The sequence below is a fragment of the Trichomonas vaginalis genome, chromosome IV, assembly GCF_026262505.1.
Source record: "Trichomonas vaginalis G3 chromosome IV, whole genome shotgun sequence".
Classification (NCBI taxonomy): Eukaryota; Parabasalia; order Trichomonadida; family Trichomonadidae; genus Trichomonas; species Trichomonas vaginalis.
Genome location: NC_067206.1, coordinates 18,566,414 through 18,581,537, shown reverse-complemented (window position 1 = coordinate 18,581,537; position 15,124 = coordinate 18,566,414). Strand labels below are relative to the sequence as shown.

General features: G+C 36.9%; 17 protein-coding genes and 2 pseudogenes across 19 annotated transcripts, besides 1 other annotated feature; 11 read left to right on the top strand and 8 right to left on the bottom strand.

The window, feature by feature from the left end:
• Positions 1-15,124: part of a mobile genetic element that runs on past both edges of the window.
• TVAGG3_0122720 (protein of unknown function, DUF4106 family) lies at positions 439-855 on the top strand (the record flags this gene model as incomplete). The annotated part of the gene is made up of 1 exon (XM_051223625.1): positions 439-855. The coding sequence occupies one exon, from the start codon at positions 439-441 to the stop codon at positions 853-855; it is 417 nt and encodes a 138-aa protein (XP_051108611.1).
• Positions 2,510-2,929, bottom strand: TVAGG3_0122710 (uncharacterized protein; the record flags this gene model as incomplete). Its single annotated transcript, XM_051223624.1, has 1 exon — positions 2,510-2,929. One exon carries the CDS (start codon positions 2,927-2,929, stop codon positions 2,510-2,512), a length of 420 nt encoding a protein of 139 aa, XP_051108610.1.
• Positions 3,898-4,585, top strand: TVAGG3_0122700 (annotated as a pseudogene). Its single transcript has one exon. A coding segment is annotated over exon 1 (688 nt).
• TVAGG3_0122690 (uncharacterized protein) lies at positions 4,752-5,337 on the top strand (the record flags this gene model as incomplete). Its single annotated transcript, XM_051223623.1, has 1 exon — positions 4,752-5,337. A coding segment is annotated over one exon (586 nt), but the record flags the coding sequence as incomplete, so codon positions are not given.
• TVAGG3_0122680 (Poxvirus D5 protein-like family) lies at positions 5,499-5,849 on the top strand (the record flags this gene model as incomplete). Its single annotated transcript, XM_051223622.1, has 1 exon — positions 5,499-5,849. One exon carries the CDS (start codon positions 5,499-5,501, stop codon positions 5,847-5,849), a length of 351 nt encoding a protein of 116 aa, XP_051108608.1.
• On the top strand, positions 5,885-6,215 carry TVAGG3_0122670 (protein of unknown function, DUF4108 family; the record flags this gene model as incomplete). Its single annotated transcript, XM_051223621.1, has 1 exon — positions 5,885-6,215. A coding segment is annotated over one exon (331 nt), but the record flags the coding sequence as incomplete, so codon positions are not given.
• Positions 6,323-6,802, bottom strand: TVAGG3_0122660 (uncharacterized protein; the record flags this gene model as incomplete). Its single annotated transcript, XM_051223620.1, has 1 exon — positions 6,323-6,802. The coding sequence occupies one exon, from the start codon at positions 6,800-6,802 to the stop codon at positions 6,323-6,325; it is 480 nt and encodes a 159-aa protein (XP_051108606.1).
• TVAGG3_0122650 lies at positions 6,839-7,715 on the top strand (annotated as a pseudogene). The gene has a single exon. A coding segment is annotated over exon 1 (877 nt).
• Positions 8,173-8,618, bottom strand: TVAGG3_0122640 (KilA, N-terminal/APSES-type HTH, DNA-binding family; the record flags this gene model as incomplete). The annotated part of the gene is made up of 1 exon (XM_051223619.1): positions 8,173-8,618. A coding segment is annotated over one exon (446 nt), but the record flags the coding sequence as incomplete, so codon positions are not given.
• Positions 9,025-9,225, top strand: TVAGG3_0122630 (uncharacterized protein; the record flags this gene model as incomplete). The annotated part of the gene is made up of 1 exon (XM_051223618.1): positions 9,025-9,225. The coding sequence occupies one exon, from the start codon at positions 9,025-9,027 to the stop codon at positions 9,223-9,225; it is 201 nt and encodes a 66-aa protein (XP_051108604.1).
• On the bottom strand, positions 9,254-9,838 carry TVAGG3_0122620 (uncharacterized protein; the record flags this gene model as incomplete). Its single annotated transcript, XM_051223617.1, has 1 exon — positions 9,254-9,838. One exon carries the CDS (start codon positions 9,836-9,838, stop codon positions 9,254-9,256), a length of 585 nt encoding a protein of 194 aa, XP_051108603.1.
• Positions 10,086-10,475, top strand: TVAGG3_0122610 (uncharacterized protein; the record flags this gene model as incomplete). The annotated part of the gene is made up of 1 exon (XM_051223616.1): positions 10,086-10,475. One exon carries the CDS (start codon positions 10,086-10,088, stop codon positions 10,473-10,475), a length of 390 nt encoding a protein of 129 aa, XP_051108602.1.
• On the top strand, positions 10,504-10,815 carry TVAGG3_0122600 (uncharacterized protein; the record flags this gene model as incomplete). The annotated part of the gene is made up of 1 exon (XM_051223615.1): positions 10,504-10,815. A coding segment is annotated over one exon (312 nt), but the record flags the coding sequence as incomplete, so codon positions are not given.
• TVAGG3_0122590 (cytochrome B-C1 complex subunit 6, mitochondrial family) lies at positions 11,259-11,831 on the top strand (the record flags this gene model as incomplete). The annotated part of the gene is made up of 1 exon (XM_051223614.1): positions 11,259-11,831. The coding sequence occupies one exon, from the start codon at positions 11,259-11,261 to the stop codon at positions 11,829-11,831; it is 573 nt and encodes a 190-aa protein (XP_051108600.1).
• On the bottom strand, positions 11,881-12,144 carry TVAGG3_0122580 (uncharacterized protein; the record flags this gene model as incomplete). Its single annotated transcript, XM_051223613.1, has 1 exon — positions 11,881-12,144. The coding sequence occupies one exon, from the start codon at positions 12,142-12,144 to the stop codon at positions 11,881-11,883; it is 264 nt and encodes an 87-aa protein (XP_051108599.1).
• On the top strand, positions 12,175-12,420 carry TVAGG3_0122570 (uncharacterized protein; the record flags this gene model as incomplete). The annotated part of the gene is made up of 1 exon (XM_051223612.1): positions 12,175-12,420. One exon carries the CDS (start codon positions 12,175-12,177, stop codon positions 12,418-12,420), a length of 246 nt encoding a protein of 81 aa, XP_051108598.1.
• Positions 12,443-13,033, bottom strand: TVAGG3_0122560 (DNA/RNA polymerases family; the record flags this gene model as incomplete). The annotated part of the gene is made up of 1 exon (XM_051223611.1): positions 12,443-13,033. One exon carries the CDS (start codon positions 13,031-13,033, stop codon positions 12,443-12,445), a length of 591 nt encoding a protein of 196 aa, XP_051108597.1.
• On the bottom strand, positions 13,533-14,581 carry TVAGG3_0122550 (uncharacterized protein; the record flags this gene model as incomplete). The annotated part of the gene is made up of 1 exon (XM_051223610.1): positions 13,533-14,581. A coding segment is annotated over one exon (1,049 nt), but the record flags the coding sequence as incomplete, so codon positions are not given.
• TVAGG3_0122540 (phage tail repeat-like family) lies at positions 14,627-14,998 on the bottom strand (the record flags this gene model as incomplete). Its single annotated transcript, XM_051223609.1, has 1 exon — positions 14,627-14,998. The coding sequence occupies one exon, from the start codon at positions 14,996-14,998 to the stop codon at positions 14,627-14,629; it is 372 nt and encodes a 123-aa protein (XP_051108595.1).

Sequence of the window (15,124 nt, the reverse complement as noted above, 5' to 3'; positions counted from 1 at the left end):
GGGGTCATAAAGCTAATCCGGATAGGTGGTTCATAAACTTACAACCACAATTCCAAGAAGTTGTAGACGCAATGGAAGTGAATGGTGAACCAGATATAGCTGGTATTTTCAGCGCGGCTTTAATGCCATTGAAAGATATGAAAGATGCAGATATTTTGAACCAGTATGAAATGAACATGGCTGATGGAAATATAACACCTGACGTTCTAAAACATTTATCTCAAAGAACTACACAGAACCATAAAGATGGTATATTTGGTGAAGAGTTTAGAAAGAAAGTTAGGGAGATAGAAGGAAGAGAACCTATTGTACATGACCTTGCAAACGAAAGTTTCAAAATGTCATAAAAACTTACTTTGCAGACAATGAACTGATAAGGATGAATATTTAAGAAAACTCAAATGGACAGTACCAAATGAAATGTTAGTATTGAAAAACATGTTCCTTGACAAAATAAAACCAACTACAGAAATAAATGACGCAAGACTGAAACATTGGGTAAAAGCTTTCCCATTCACAAAAGATATTATTGGTAACATGGAAAGAAAACCAGAATGGCTACAAAAACATATATTTGGAAACGAGCATATTCCATATGGACAAGCTATATTTGAAGAGCTTGAACCGGAAACTCAGGAAAGAGTCATGCAAACAATAAGCAAAGACTCAAATACAAACTATGACAAAATCTTTCTAGGATATAGGTTACCTGAGATGGGCGACCAGAGCCCAAAGGCAAAAAGGACATGGGAAATTTACAACATACTAGGTGAACATGAGGCAAAGATGCAACAACTTGAAGCAGAGGGCAAGTTACCAAAAGCGACACCAAAGAAGAAGAGTAGAACAAAGTGAAAATAGTGAAGAAGTAACTTCATCTAGTGAAAGTAGTGGCAATGAAGGAAAAAGAAGAGTTAAAAACTCAGTCAGGAAGAAAGTAAAGCTTGGTACGAGTGGGTTCTATTATGACACATAAATCCAACTATTCTATATTTTTACCCATATGAAATGTACGCCGCTCAGAATATAACGCCAACAGTTTTGGATGCCATGAACGGAAATGTTTCCGAATGGTATAACGAATGCGACAATGCCATTAGAAGGTCAGAAATAGTTCCTGGAACTTACGAATATACAACTGCTGTTTCTTATGGAAACGTAGGTGAGTTTGGAGAAGGTTCTTCAACAACAGTAGATATTGCTTGCGACAGGTTTCATATTATTTCTATTGACAACTCATTCTTATACGTGGAACAAGACATTGAAATAAAACCTTCTGCCAAGTTGTCTGACAAGAAAGGTTGCAATGGAATTTTCTATGTCGGATACCAATATGCTCCAGAAGTTTTCATGGGATATAAGATATATTCTAACTCTGACTTAGTTCAAACAGTAACATGGGCAAACTATGAATGGTTCGCTTTGAGAAACTCAGTACAACCACAAGCTAGAGAACAAACAGACCAGTATGCAACTATTGAGAAAATAAGAAGACTTGACCCTAACGTTCCAGGAGTTTATGTTAACCTTTCTGGACAAACTGCAGCAGCAGTAACCAAAAGTAAAACTGAAACTTAGAGTTCCTTTGTCATCTTTCCTCATCTTCAGGTTTTTAAGATACTTGCCAAACTGGGCAGGAAAAATTTCTATCGAACTTACTCCAAGCAAAAATAACTTAGTCATTGCACCAACACAAGACCCATTCACTATTACAGACGTAAAGGGAACAAATCAAACGTCATTCGCCGAATTTTGCCAAAGACAAAGTTGACTTAGACTTTGGTTTCTCAAACTTCAACAATGAAGTAAACTATTATTTCAATGCTGCTGGAACTGCTTGGGACCCAGTTAAGTTCACATGCGAAAAATTTGAATGCAAGAGAATAGAAAGCAGACTTGCAGTCTATATGTTGGACCCAGATATTTCAAATGCTTTAGCTGCCAAATATATTGCAGTTCCACTTATGTTCCCTATACACCAAATATCTGTCAAGACTTTGCAGGTGAAGTTGGAAACCAAAGTGCTGACCCAGGTGCAAGAACAGATATTGCTTTAACAACTGCAATGAAACATGCAGATACTATGTTTGTACTGTTCAGACGAACTATAAATGACTATTCTTGTTTCTACAACCCCGGTATTAAATATCATATAAACATAGATGGCAAATATTATCCAAGAGAAGAATATTCTACAGTTGAGGATATGAGGTCATACAACTTGACATTAGATGCTATGAACTTTAACAACAACTTCACAACAACCATTAACCCTGAAATGCAAAGTTCTATTATGCCATATGTGAAAGTATGGACTCATACAGGAGGTCAAAAAACTCAATATACAAATGGAGACCGTTCAAACTTTTGGCTTGGCATTCCATTTGCTGACTCAGAAGACTTATGGGTGGTATTTCAACTGTTGGTACTGTACAAATACAATATACTGGTGACAGAGACGGTCCAGATGAACTGAGAGCAAAGAAGTTTACAAAACCAATAGCACTTTTCACGGAAGATGCTCTTTTGAAGATTCGTTCGATGAAACCTGCTGGGGCTCCTCAGATTGGCATAACGACAGCTTCCATCGAGCAGATTTTGGCAGCAGGTCAGTAAGTTGTTCTTGAACTGACTTCTCTCCGTCAAATATTGACAGTACGCCAGTTTTGACATAATATTGTATTATAAACTTTCCTTTAGAAATATCTGTAAGTTTTGTTGTTATATTTTTGTCTGCTTCAAGAACTTTCACCATTTCAGTTATACCAACTTTCTTTGCTTTATGAAAATATTTTGGTTCAGCAAAGACTGCTATTCTATAACATTTACCATTGTTTGTATAAAGAACTATTCTGTCAATGTATTTGTATTGTTTGTGTGTGTAAACTTTGTTTTGCTTCAATTCGAAGAGATATCCGAATACGTCCATCTTTTTATTCTAAGTAAAATGTCATTTCCGAAAAATAAAAGCGTAAGTGTTTCAAAAGGTTTAATGGCGGTGGCAGATGTGAAGTTAAATTCACCAACTCAAACAAACAGTCAAAGTATTGTTGTCAATGTCAAAGACAGAGATGTTGAAGTGGGGAAACCATACGAAGACGAAGATGGTATAGCAATTGTTCCTGTAAAAGAACAACCAACATATCCTGAAGTTAGCAGAGACTTAAGTTCTGTTGCAGATATTCGAAATGACTACCAACAACTTAAAGACAAACTTCAAACTCAGGAGAAGATTTGTCAAGCTTTAGGTATAATGTTAAACTTGGTCGAACACAACCCTGTAAAAGTGAACTCATATGTCATTGCACCTCATGAAGTTTTGAAAGAACTATTGAAACTTTTGACAGAGGCAGACGATATAAACATCAAAGAAATAGAACCCGACATTAGTTGCTGTGGTGTTTCATATAATGTCATTGACAAGATATACGTATGAAAGGAGGTGAAACGTTTGAACTTAAAGTATAGTTTCCCAGACGTCATAAAAATATTTGACGACCAAACAACATTTTCATTAAAATTTATTTTGCTAAGTAAAAATGTCAAAACTTCTTGAAAGATGTTTGAAGAAAATAATATAGACTTTATTTCATGTAAAGGACTTTACACACTTTTGAACGATATGAAAGACCCTGTTTTGTTTGTTCGTGTAGACAAAGGAAAGTTCTATGTCTTTACAAAATATTTGAACTTCTTAGACAGAGAACTTCAAGAAACGCCATGTGAAAGTTTAGATGAAGTTCTTCTCCACTTTCAGAAAAAACTTTTAAATATATATAAATGGCAGAAGACATAATGGTTTATACTATTACGACTAAAAACCCTGAGTCATATAATTCTATAACAACAAACTTACAAAGTCCTCAAGGACGATATTGTAAACTAACCTTAAACACAATGACGACTAAAGCCTGTTTTGCTCTTTTGACACCAGAAGACTTTATTGTTGTGAATGGTAAAAAATACTCCTTTGAAGATACTTACTCAGATATACCACCAACAGGTTTTGTTGACTTATTTAATACTTTAAGTACGGGTGTAACATGTGCTGCAACTAGAGCAGGTTTCATTATGTTTGGATGTCCGACTGAGTTTACTATAAACGATATGAGCTATAATACAAAACTTATTTCTGGTTTTTACTACAACAGTTTCCTATAACAGGAAAAGGTGTCATACAAGGAATGTCTATTCCATTGACATTAAGCACACCAATCTTATATATTGTTTCAAACTTAGGTTCAAAGTGTTATTCGAATGTTGACAGAAACTATTATGACCAAAAGATACTTATGCGTATAACAATACTTTCTCTGCTGGTTTGCCTATTGTTCATTCGAATGCAGAATTTTCAACCTTAGTGAACTCAAACACTTTGGCAAGTATAACGTTGACATTAGTTGACGCAAACTTTGTTCCTGTAAAACTTTTATGTCCTATGTATTTGTCAATGACGGCAGAAAGTTTCGAATTGGAAGATGCAACTGGTGAAAGTATTGTATTACAAGAACAACTTCAACAACAAATAGCTCAAGAACAACAAATGCAACAAATGCAACAAATGCAACAACAAAGTCAAGAATAAAAAAAATATTTTTTTTATTTTTATAAAAATGTACAGAATAGATGTTTCAGATTTTTATGACTTCCAAGCATTCAGAAATATGTGTCCATTTCGAGACTATAACAAAGCAGTCGAGAATTTGAAACGTTTAGTCATTTATGTTGACTCTGCCCCAGAATGTTATGTCATGAAAGAATGGGATGTAGTCTTTAACAAACCAAGAGCAACAATAGTTTCAGAACAAGAATGTAGACAGAAACTTAAGAAAATAAAAGTCGTACAAGTTGGCATGAAGATGTTAGATGCTTGGGATATCTTATTGTCAAAGTTAGAAGATTTTTCAGTTCGAGGTATAAAGTTCTATACACCTTCTCCAAACTTCTATTCTATCTTCACTGGATATAAATATGAACAAGTAGAATGGAAAGAAAATATTATAGAAGCTTGGTTAGACCATGTCAAAGAAATTATATGCAATGGAAACGAAAGAGTCTATGAGTATATCTTATGTTGGTTTGCAAACATCTTACAACATCCAAGTGCTAAAAATGAAACTGCTCTCATTATAATTGGAAAACAAGGAACTGGTAAGAACACATTCTTTACAGATATTTTGTGCAAACTGTTAGAAGGTTATTCGAATCCGAATATGACAAACATAGAAAACATCTGTGGCAAGTTTAACTCCTCAATAGAGAATATGAAACTTATAGTTTGCAATGAACTTCAAAGTATAGATACAACAAAAGTTTTGAACTCAGATGCTTTGAAGAGTCTTATAACAGACAAAGTTGGAGTTGTTGAAAGAAAGTATAAAGACCAAAGAGTTTGTGAGAATGTTGCAAACTTCATTATGGTTTCAAACAATACTGTTCCGATGAAGTTAGAAAGTTCTGACAGAAGATATGTAGTTGTCAGAACGTCAGATTCTCATATGCAAGATACAGAATATTTTGACGACTTAGCAGAAACTTTGACATCTGACTTTTACAACCACTTGTTCTCATATTTCATGACATTAGATATTTCTAAGTTCAATCCAAGACAAATTCCACATACCGAAGAGAGACAAACATTGTTAGAAGCAAACAAGAGTGTATATGAACTGTTCATAGATGAAACTGACTTTGTGTCATTAGATGAAAGGTCATTGTACGATTCGTATAAACAATATTGTCAAGAATATGGTTATATGGCAGCTTCTAAACGTACATTCTTGGCAAATGTCAAAAGTCTTTTAGATGTTCAGAATGGTGTATATACAAAGAAAAATTTTTCTGAGTAAATTTTAAAAAATATTTTTTTTATCCGATAGAAAAGATGACAAAATTCATCTCAGTAAACAAGTACATGTCAGGACTTAAAGAAGAACTAGACCCATTCACATATTTGAATGTTTACTTCTACCATTTTGAAAAGTCTTCATTCAGCAAAGTTTGGAACATCGAACCAGTTAAGTTTGCTATTGTGACTAAAAATGGTGCGAAATTTGAAGACTTAGACATAGAAGGTTTGTTAGCAGTCAAAGAAAGTTTTGACAGAAGGTTTTCAAACCTTAAAGAAGGCAAAGCATACAAACTTGTTATACCTTATGAACCAAAGAAAGCAGACGACTATGAATATTATGAGTCTAAAGTTGTAGAAGTTCAAGGTAAATTGGGTAAAAAGATTTTAGAGTCTAAGCCAGTGTGTTTACTCCTAAAGAGGAAGAGAACATTGACATTGACCCAGAAATGTTCTAAAAATAAAATTTTATTTTTACATGTCAAATTTCTTTTTCTCTGGAACTGGTTCAGGTTCTTTCTTCTCTTCTTCTACTTTCTTTTCTTTCTTTTCTTCTACTTTTTTCTCTTTCTTTTCTTTCTTCTTCTTCTTCTCTGGTGGAGTTATGTCAAATTTCTCCGAACCATATTTCTGTAAAAGTTCTTTGTCCTTTAATAGCTCTTCTATTCTGTTTTCTATTTCATCTTCAAGAACAGCGCATGTGTCTTCTTTGCATTCTAAGAAGTTTTGTTGGACTTCATCTCTCCAAGAGGCGTCATCTCTGTCAACAAGTCTGTCATTGACAAATTTTAAGACTGCTCTTTGTAATGTTTTATGGTTCTTGTCATATTCCCAGAAACAGAACTTTAGAACAAATTCACCTTTCTTGTTTACACTATGTAAGATTTTATGGTCGACAGATGTTTTGCTGTCAAAAAGTTTGTCTCGAATATAGATAGCGAAATCGCTAGACATTTTCTAAAAGATAAAAATTTTAATTTTTCTAAAAATATGTTAGAAAAAAAGTTTGCTGACATTGACAAGAAATTTGAGAATGTTTTAAACAAGAACAAGAGGAAGTTAGAAAATGCTCAGATAAAACCTATACATGACAAGTTCTTATTTGCTCAGAATGGTATAACAGGTCTAATTGCCACCACCTGGGTCGGGTAAGACTTTCACTTATCTTAAAATGGCTGCACAAACAACAAGAACTAGATGAGAAGAACCCATTCTATGAGTTAGTTGTTATTTGTAGTACTTCTGGTCAATTTGACCAAACGTCAATTCGTTCAAAGTATTATAAAGAAGTCTAAGTTAGTATGTATAAAAGACTCTGAGTTGTTAGATTGGATAAAGAAGTACCAAAGAAGAGTTTTAAAGTATAATGCTATAAATGAGTATATAAATTCTAAGTTTAAAGACCCAAATGAGGAAATGCAGAGAATATTAGACAAACACCACTTCAGAAACAACAGAAAGAGATAGAATACATTTCGAAGAAATTGCAATCTTACGATTGGAAGACTTACCCTCATAGATGTCTTCTTATCTTAGATGACTTTGCTTCTCATCCTTTGTTAAAGAATAGAGAACAAGATATGTGTCGAATTCTTAAGAAGCTCAGACACTTTAACATTTCAGTCGTAATATGTGTACAGACAGCAAAGAGTTTAAGTAAGGATGTAAAGAGAATACTTACTGACATTGTACTTTTCCCCGGATTGTCCGAAGACGATTTCATGGAACTTATGAAAGAGTCCATGGCAGTAAGTTTGACAGACATGAACTATGGGAAGAAGAATACAAAGTCATACAAGACCCTCATACTTCTTTCAGAATTCATATCTACGCAAACAAAGTTCAAATTGTAAAAAGTCAAGCTTGAAAAATAAATGGTTCATTTACTCTACTTGTTTTGAAGTTGTAAATACTCTGTTATTTTTTCCTTTAACAATGGCAAATCTTTTTGAATGTAAGTATTGTACAACCTTTCATATCATAGTGTGTTTGAGGTAACGTATCTTGAACTATTTGTTTCACATCTTCATTTGGGTCATTGAATCGGTAAGTTTTTCGCGATAGAACCAATTTCTGTCAGATTTGTAAATCTTAGCAAGGTCGTAAAAGCTTTTGTTGTTTCTTCTGACTAAATGCAACATAACCATATCTCTGTCTTCTTCATTTTCCATCTCTTCAGTATAAATCATATACTTATATTCTTTTCCTTACTTTTGGTACGAACTGGTATTCTTTTCTGAATGCTTTTGTCTTTTGCTTCAAGCTTGTTCTCTAGCTCTTCACGTTCTTGTCTATGAATTTCGTCAAGAAGTCTGTAAACATGCCATGCATAACGAGGCGAAGCCCACATTGCAACAGCATTTACAAGAAGTCTATGTACATAATATCCTCTCAAACCGTTTGGCAATTTTTCACGATTTTCATAGAGTTTTGGCGACTGGGGTTTTTTACCTACTCGCTGTTCTTCACGATTTTCATAGAGTTTTGGCGACTGGGGTTTTTTACCTACTCGCTGTTCTTCACTGTTTTCAGAAAAAAGTATGTCTCGCTGTGCTTCGCTCAAAAGTTCTTGTGTGCTTTGGTTCCTAAACCAGTCTTTAGGAAGCTTAGTATCTGGAGCAAAACATGCTGTCAAAATACTTTGCATTTGGTACATATCGTCTTTGACCGAACGAATGAGACGGAGTTGTTTGTTAAACTGTATGTACTCATATTCTTCATTTATGGCTTCATGGACTATAACTGTTGTTGTGTTCTCTGTTGTTGACATATCTGTCTTTATATTCCGGATAAAAAAATAAATAAAAATAAAACTAACTTTATTTTTTATTTCGGGAAAATTCATGACAAATTCAAGAGGTGAGAAAAGAGGTGAAAAAACAGGTGAGATCTCACCACTTCACCTAAACATTATTTTTGCTGAAAAAGTGTCATTTTTTTCATGTCCGAAGACTCGAAGGTGCAACACTTCCAAAATACCGACGAACTCAGAAGAGCAGCATGGCAATATCTTCTTGACAACTTCTTTGAGTTCTCCAGGTACACCTTGGAAAATGCTGAAGAACTCCGACACAGAGAATTTGGAGAAATTGCACTCCAATACTACCTTGACAAACAAAGGGTAAACAAAGGGTAAAATAAGACTAAAAACTTAACATTTAAAAAGTGACATTTTTATGAGCTCCGAGTCACCGAGAAAACTTGGTCAGATGTTAACAGCTTACTTCCCTGAGGAGGATGGAAGCGTTACATACATCAGGTTCAAAAACAACGAACCTGGAATTGCGTACAAAATTCGCAATTACATGACCATGGAAGAGTACGAAAGGTTCCTACAAGAGAAACCAGCTCTAAACAACTCAGAAAAGAAAGAGTAAAAAGTTTAATTCGTAATTGTTTATTTTTTTACTTGTAAGGGCAAGCTGCAAGTATGAAGTCGACTATCTCAGTCTTTGTTTTGACGAGCTGGACGGCTCTTGCGAGTACGTCTGTTTTGCGGTCTCCAGCTGGTGTCTGACCTTCGTAATTGCGCATGTTCTTGAGAGCTCCAACTGTAAATGGTTGTAGGATGAAGAGTCTCTCAGACTGCTTGAGGTAGTCTTCACGGTCACGAACCGAATCTGTGGTACGAGTCGAATCGGTCGATTTGAGGGAAGAGACTGAAAGCCTGTCGTCTTCCATAGGGGCTGTGGCATAATCTTTGCGTAAGCGGTTCAGACCTTCTTCGAACTCTTGGTCTCTCTTCGATTGAGATTGAGATTGGAATTGCTGGGGTGGAGCTTGCTGGAACATCCAAGGGTTGGGGAAGTAAGGCATAGGCAGAGGAGGGTAGTTCGGGAAGCCTTGTGGTGGGTAGTAACCTTGAGGTGGAAATTGGTAGTAAATCGGAGGTACTTGCTGGAACTGAGGTTGCTGAGGAGACTGTTGTGGTTCTGCAGCTTTCGGTTCCTCTGGTTTGGGAATGGACTCGGTTGGTGGGACGTGGGACATTCGTTTGTGTCCTGTGGGATGGAAAATATTTTCCTGTCGGAAGGAAAAACTTTTTCTGTCGGAAGGAAAAACTTTTTCTGTCGGAAGGAAAAACTTTTTCTGAAGTTTGACCAAAAAGTTCTCAATTTTCGAAAATTTGAATGGTTTACGGACGGACAACTGGAAGAGTTCTTCCTGTCGTCGGAAAAAATTTTTCCCTTTGTCCGGAAAAGTTTTTCCAGTTGTCGGGAAAATATTTTCCTGTCGGATGGAAGGACTCGGAATGCCAGAAGGATTTGACGAGGCAATTTACCTTATAGAGATAAATGAAGTTGTTAAGCAGTACTTGCGCAGGGTAATGAAGCCCAAGGTCAAGTTCACCGCTATTTCTGGAAGGGCTGTCTTGAATCTCGAGACTTCGACTGGAATTCCAATTCAAATACCAGAAAACACTCCTTTCGATGGCATAAAGGACGCCAAAAGAGAAGCTCTTGTTAAGTTCCTAAACAAACGTCCTTGGATAAAAATACCAAACAAGGAGAACCCCCTACCCCATATGAAATTGGCAATTCAGTCTCTCCTTCACTTCTCGGGTCAGCCGTTCTACATAACCTGTGAAGGCGACATCCAACCAGTTCAGTCAACCTTAACGTTTTGAGTAAAAACATTTTTTTTTCATTTTTTGAATGAAGCAAGTTAAATTCGTCCCACACCAATCTCAATGGACCGATGAAGAGTTTCAAGCCATGGTTGAAGACGTTGAGAACGACATAGACGGCGAACTTGAAGGAGCTCAAATCACAATTGCAACCAAAATTGCAGGAGTCAAGGAACAGATAGCTCCACTTAAAGCTACCAAAGCTACTCTTGACCTCATGGATAGTTACCGTTTAGATGTCAAGAGTGGAATAAGACAATTAAAATTAAAACTTCTAAACTACGAAGCTATACTCCAAAAGTTAGCAGAAATGAGAAGACTTTACCAGAGCTACTTACATGTAAGGGACTTACCTTCAAGCAGTCCGACCAAAGATGAATTTGTTGACATTGTCCCAATTTTGTCCGAAAGTCAGCTCAGATGTTTCGAACTGCTCCCAACATATCCGGAATATGAACGTTTGCCTGAACTCTTCCGCAATCTCAAAAAACGTTTTTTGGTTCTCATGTTCCAAACTTTTATCGGAAGAGACAACAAACGTTCAGAAGAAGAACAAGATATTATTTTAAACTTGTTGTATGACATAACTGTCATAACAAGCTTTTTGAAGTAAAACCGCCATTCTCAAACCACATCATTTTTTCGATGTCCGAACAAGCACCGAAGCCGAACACAATAGCAGATGTCCTTTCAAGGTTGCCAGACAAGCGCCCAGTTCAAATTCAAATTGCCCAATTGAAAGCTCATCTGACAAACACCATTAAGACTCTCCAAAGTAGTCTTATGACAGAGATGACCAATCTCAAAGCCGATGTCCTCATGAACCAAGCTTCCAATGAGAAATGCCTGAACGATTTCACGGAAACCTTGCGCAATTACGAGAGAGAAAACCGAGACCTTGCCAGACTCATCTACCGTTTCTTCGAAGAGATAGACGCCATCTGGAAGGTACTCGGAAAGGACAGAACATGCAACACCGTACTTCGTGAGTACCAAATTGAAGAAGGAATTGTCGAGGAAGAAGAGGAAGAAAAGAAACACGAAGAAGAAGAGGAAGAAGATGAAGAAGAGAAACACGAAGAAGAGGAAGTTTGGGCAACCCTTGTTGCCGATGACGCTTACGAAATTTCCCAACCCTACCCATACCAAATCCGGAACAAGGAGACAGGCAAGGTTCTTACCCCAGTCCTCAACAACTTGGGACACTTGAACCTTAACCTTCGGAATTACGGTTCAATTTCCATGGGAAGGCTTGTCGGTATGCAATGGGTTCCAAATCCATACAAGAAGACGAGGGTCAGACACATTGACGGTGACAAGCTCAACAACCGTAAGGAGAACCTCGAGTGGTTCTAAGAGTAAAAAAATTTTATTTTAGGGGGAAACCCCAAGTAAATTTAGGTGTTTATTTGGATAAGTATGTTAAATTAAGGGTAATTTGCAAAATTAGTTCCCGACCTTTGAATTGGACTCTTTCGTTATCCCAGTTGCGTAGGAGGTCGTCCCAGAGGAGTTGGTAGAATTGCCAATCCAAGGACGATTTGTCCTCCCAGGCATTGAGGATGTACTGCTCGTAGAGTTTCATGACCTCTGCCTTGCACCAGACACCCTCTCCCTTGGAACGTAAGGCTTCTTCGAAGTGCTCGAATGCGATTGGCTGCTTGACCATCCGAAATGACACTTTTTGTCCGTTTGGTCAATGTTTGTGTCTCGTGTCATAGTCGACGAAAATACAGACAAACAGGTTATATATGAGTTTGAGACCAAGAATGGTGTAACTCGACCTGTCCGATTCAAAGACTCCGAGGGCGACCATGAAATTAAACGGAAATTAGCTAGGAAGGAATATAAAATGGACTGGTTGCCACCACCTCCACCTCCACCACCTTTACCTGTTCCTCAAGTAAATAAGCCTTTCCCGTTCCCAAGAATTCCCACATTTTAATTCAAATTCGAATAAAAATTTTTTACTTCATGCAATGTTTTATTTCTGTGCCGTCTTCAAGTATGCCCCAGTACTTACGCTTGGAGAGGACATGAACTTCAGAAAATACCTTATCTAGCTTAAAACAGCCCATCTTTTCACCGACCATTCCCATTTCAATGAGTTTGTTGTACCCTTCTTCGTTCGTCATGAGTGCGTCAATGTTCTCATAGTAAACCTTCACTTTGGATTTGACTTCGGAGAAGAATTTGTTGTAGTTGTCAAGTACTGCCTTTGCGAACTGAGGGTAAGACCAATGTTCGACAATAGGTTTTAATGTGGTTACTAAGCCACTTTGACCTTGAGTGAATTCGTACTTCAAAACAAAAGGAGAAAACCTTTCAACAAAGTTGTCGACCTTCTCATAATGTTTACTCTTCATCTCTTGAGGTTTCTTAATGGAATATCCCCATGTCGAATTCATAAGCAATTTGAGTGTCATTGCAAGTTTGGGGTTTGAAGCTTTCCTAATATCATACAGTTGTTGTATGACTTTTCCAACTGTATAGTTCCTTCCCGGAAACTCACCATCTTCGTTTGGAATTCCAGTCGGAATATATTGGACAAACCTCATGTATGCAGCGTTAAGGTCGACATAGTATATCTTTTCATCTGAGTCGAACTTGTCGCAACCAATTGGTCCAGTTTGTGGAAATTCAAGTGAGTCTCTTATCTTCTGAGAAACTTCTCCTGTTATCTCATAAACATCGTCGAAGCAACCTGTTTCATATAAAACCTTCTGACCTAACTCAGATGCTCTCCAATACAATTTGACGTCAATTGGATGTCTCAATGGAAGTTTGTTTATAGCATCTTGAAGTTCTTGCAACCTCATTGGAAGTTCTTCTGGTTCAGGTTGGTATCCGAACAATCCAACTCCTTGTGGAATTGTGTACTTCTTTTGTACTAGAACTTTGTCTGGAACAACTTTTGGTCTTGCTAACAATGAAAAGTTTGTTTCGTCTTTTGGTACAAAAGTTTCTGTCAGCTTGTCATCTGGAATTGGTTCCAACAAACCTTTCTCGAAAAGAATGTTTACAGCTCTGACAATGTTGCACTTGCCTTTTCCGAACAATGGGTTTGTAAGACTTTCGTTCAACATGAAGTGGTTGTGGACAATTGCAATCTTCAACCATGGTAAATTGAACTCAACAACATAGTCGTCATGTGAAGAACCTTTAGCTGTAGGTATGTTGACTCGGATATTGACATTTGCCAACGGTGCAATTTTTGCCAATTGACCTCTGAGAATGTACCTTGTCTTCACACATGACTCAAGATACTTCATCTTCTCTTCTGTAACAAGACCAGAGTTCCTGAGACATGTAAGAATACAAGGTTCATTGACAATTGTTTCAATTGAATTGTAAATTCCATACCTTGTCAAGTCAATGTCAGACTTATTTATGAAGGGGAAGTATCCAGCATGTTGTCTGACTGCTTGAGGGTTAGGTTGGTACCATTCGAACTTGACACTTGCAATTCCTTCAATTGCATTCAAAATGTCTGAGTCGGAGTCAACCATTTGTTCTCTCTTTGTAGTCTTGAAAGCGTCAAGAAGTTTTGCAGCTGTTTGTTCATTGCCATTTGCATAGTAAATGTGACCATCCAAATCCGTTATGGTCAATCTGAGATTGTGTCCTTTCTTATTTCCGTCTTGTATGGCAGCAAGTACACCCATGAAGCCTTCTTTGTTCTTTCCTTCGTCAAAGTTTACTGTAAAGGTTCGACCAGATGTAATTTGACTTCTAACTTCACGGTACTTCTCATATGCATATCTTGTTCTTTCCATGGGAGCATGTGCGTCTTCACCTTTTCCTTTTTTCCTTCTCAAAGGATGCAATTGTTCGTCATGTTTCCAGTAGAATCTGGCAAAGCCGTCCTGTCCTTCAACTTGAGGTTCACTAACATCGAAAGGCATGTCCATAAGACGTTCTTCTTCTAACCTCTCTAGTCTGTTTGGATAATTGGCACGTGCTGTTTCCAAATCCATTTCGTAGCGAAGACCAGCCAGTTTGTCATAGACTTTTATGGGTCTTCCCTTCCTATATTTAAACTTCTTCGAAACTCTCCAACCATATCTTTGTAACTCTGCTTTTATTCTAGCAGACTTTCTATCCATTCTATATGGGGGCATTTTTATAAAAATAAAAAAATGTTTTTTTCTTTACTTAACATAACCGCCTGCTGCCATAAGTCTTTGACGCCAACCCATACCAGCTAATGAAGGTTGACTTGGTTTAGTTTGGAAACTAAACTTTGGTTTTGGTTTATCTTCAGTTTTTGGTTTCTCTTCTTCTATCGGTTTTTCGTCACTTTTCGGTTCCTCTGACTTTACTTCACCTGCAGGAACAGTTGTGTCGTCAACATCTTCATAAATATCATATGCCATTTGTTTTTGTTTTCCTTTCAACTTTTTGTGTTTGTTGTAAAGTTTAGAATATTTTGACTCTAAGTCAATGAGATGTTCTATAATGAACTGTTGGTCAGTGAAGTAAACTTTTCCATCTGTTGTCTCGAAAGCTCCTTCAGACTTCAATATTTTATTTGTGAGAGTCTGTTTCTTTTTTGAGATACTAGCCGTTCCATTTCTATGAAAAGTGACTTTGTAGTTAGGGTTTGTATTTCCAGACCTGGCACTTTCTATTATTGAATTTTTCTCTTC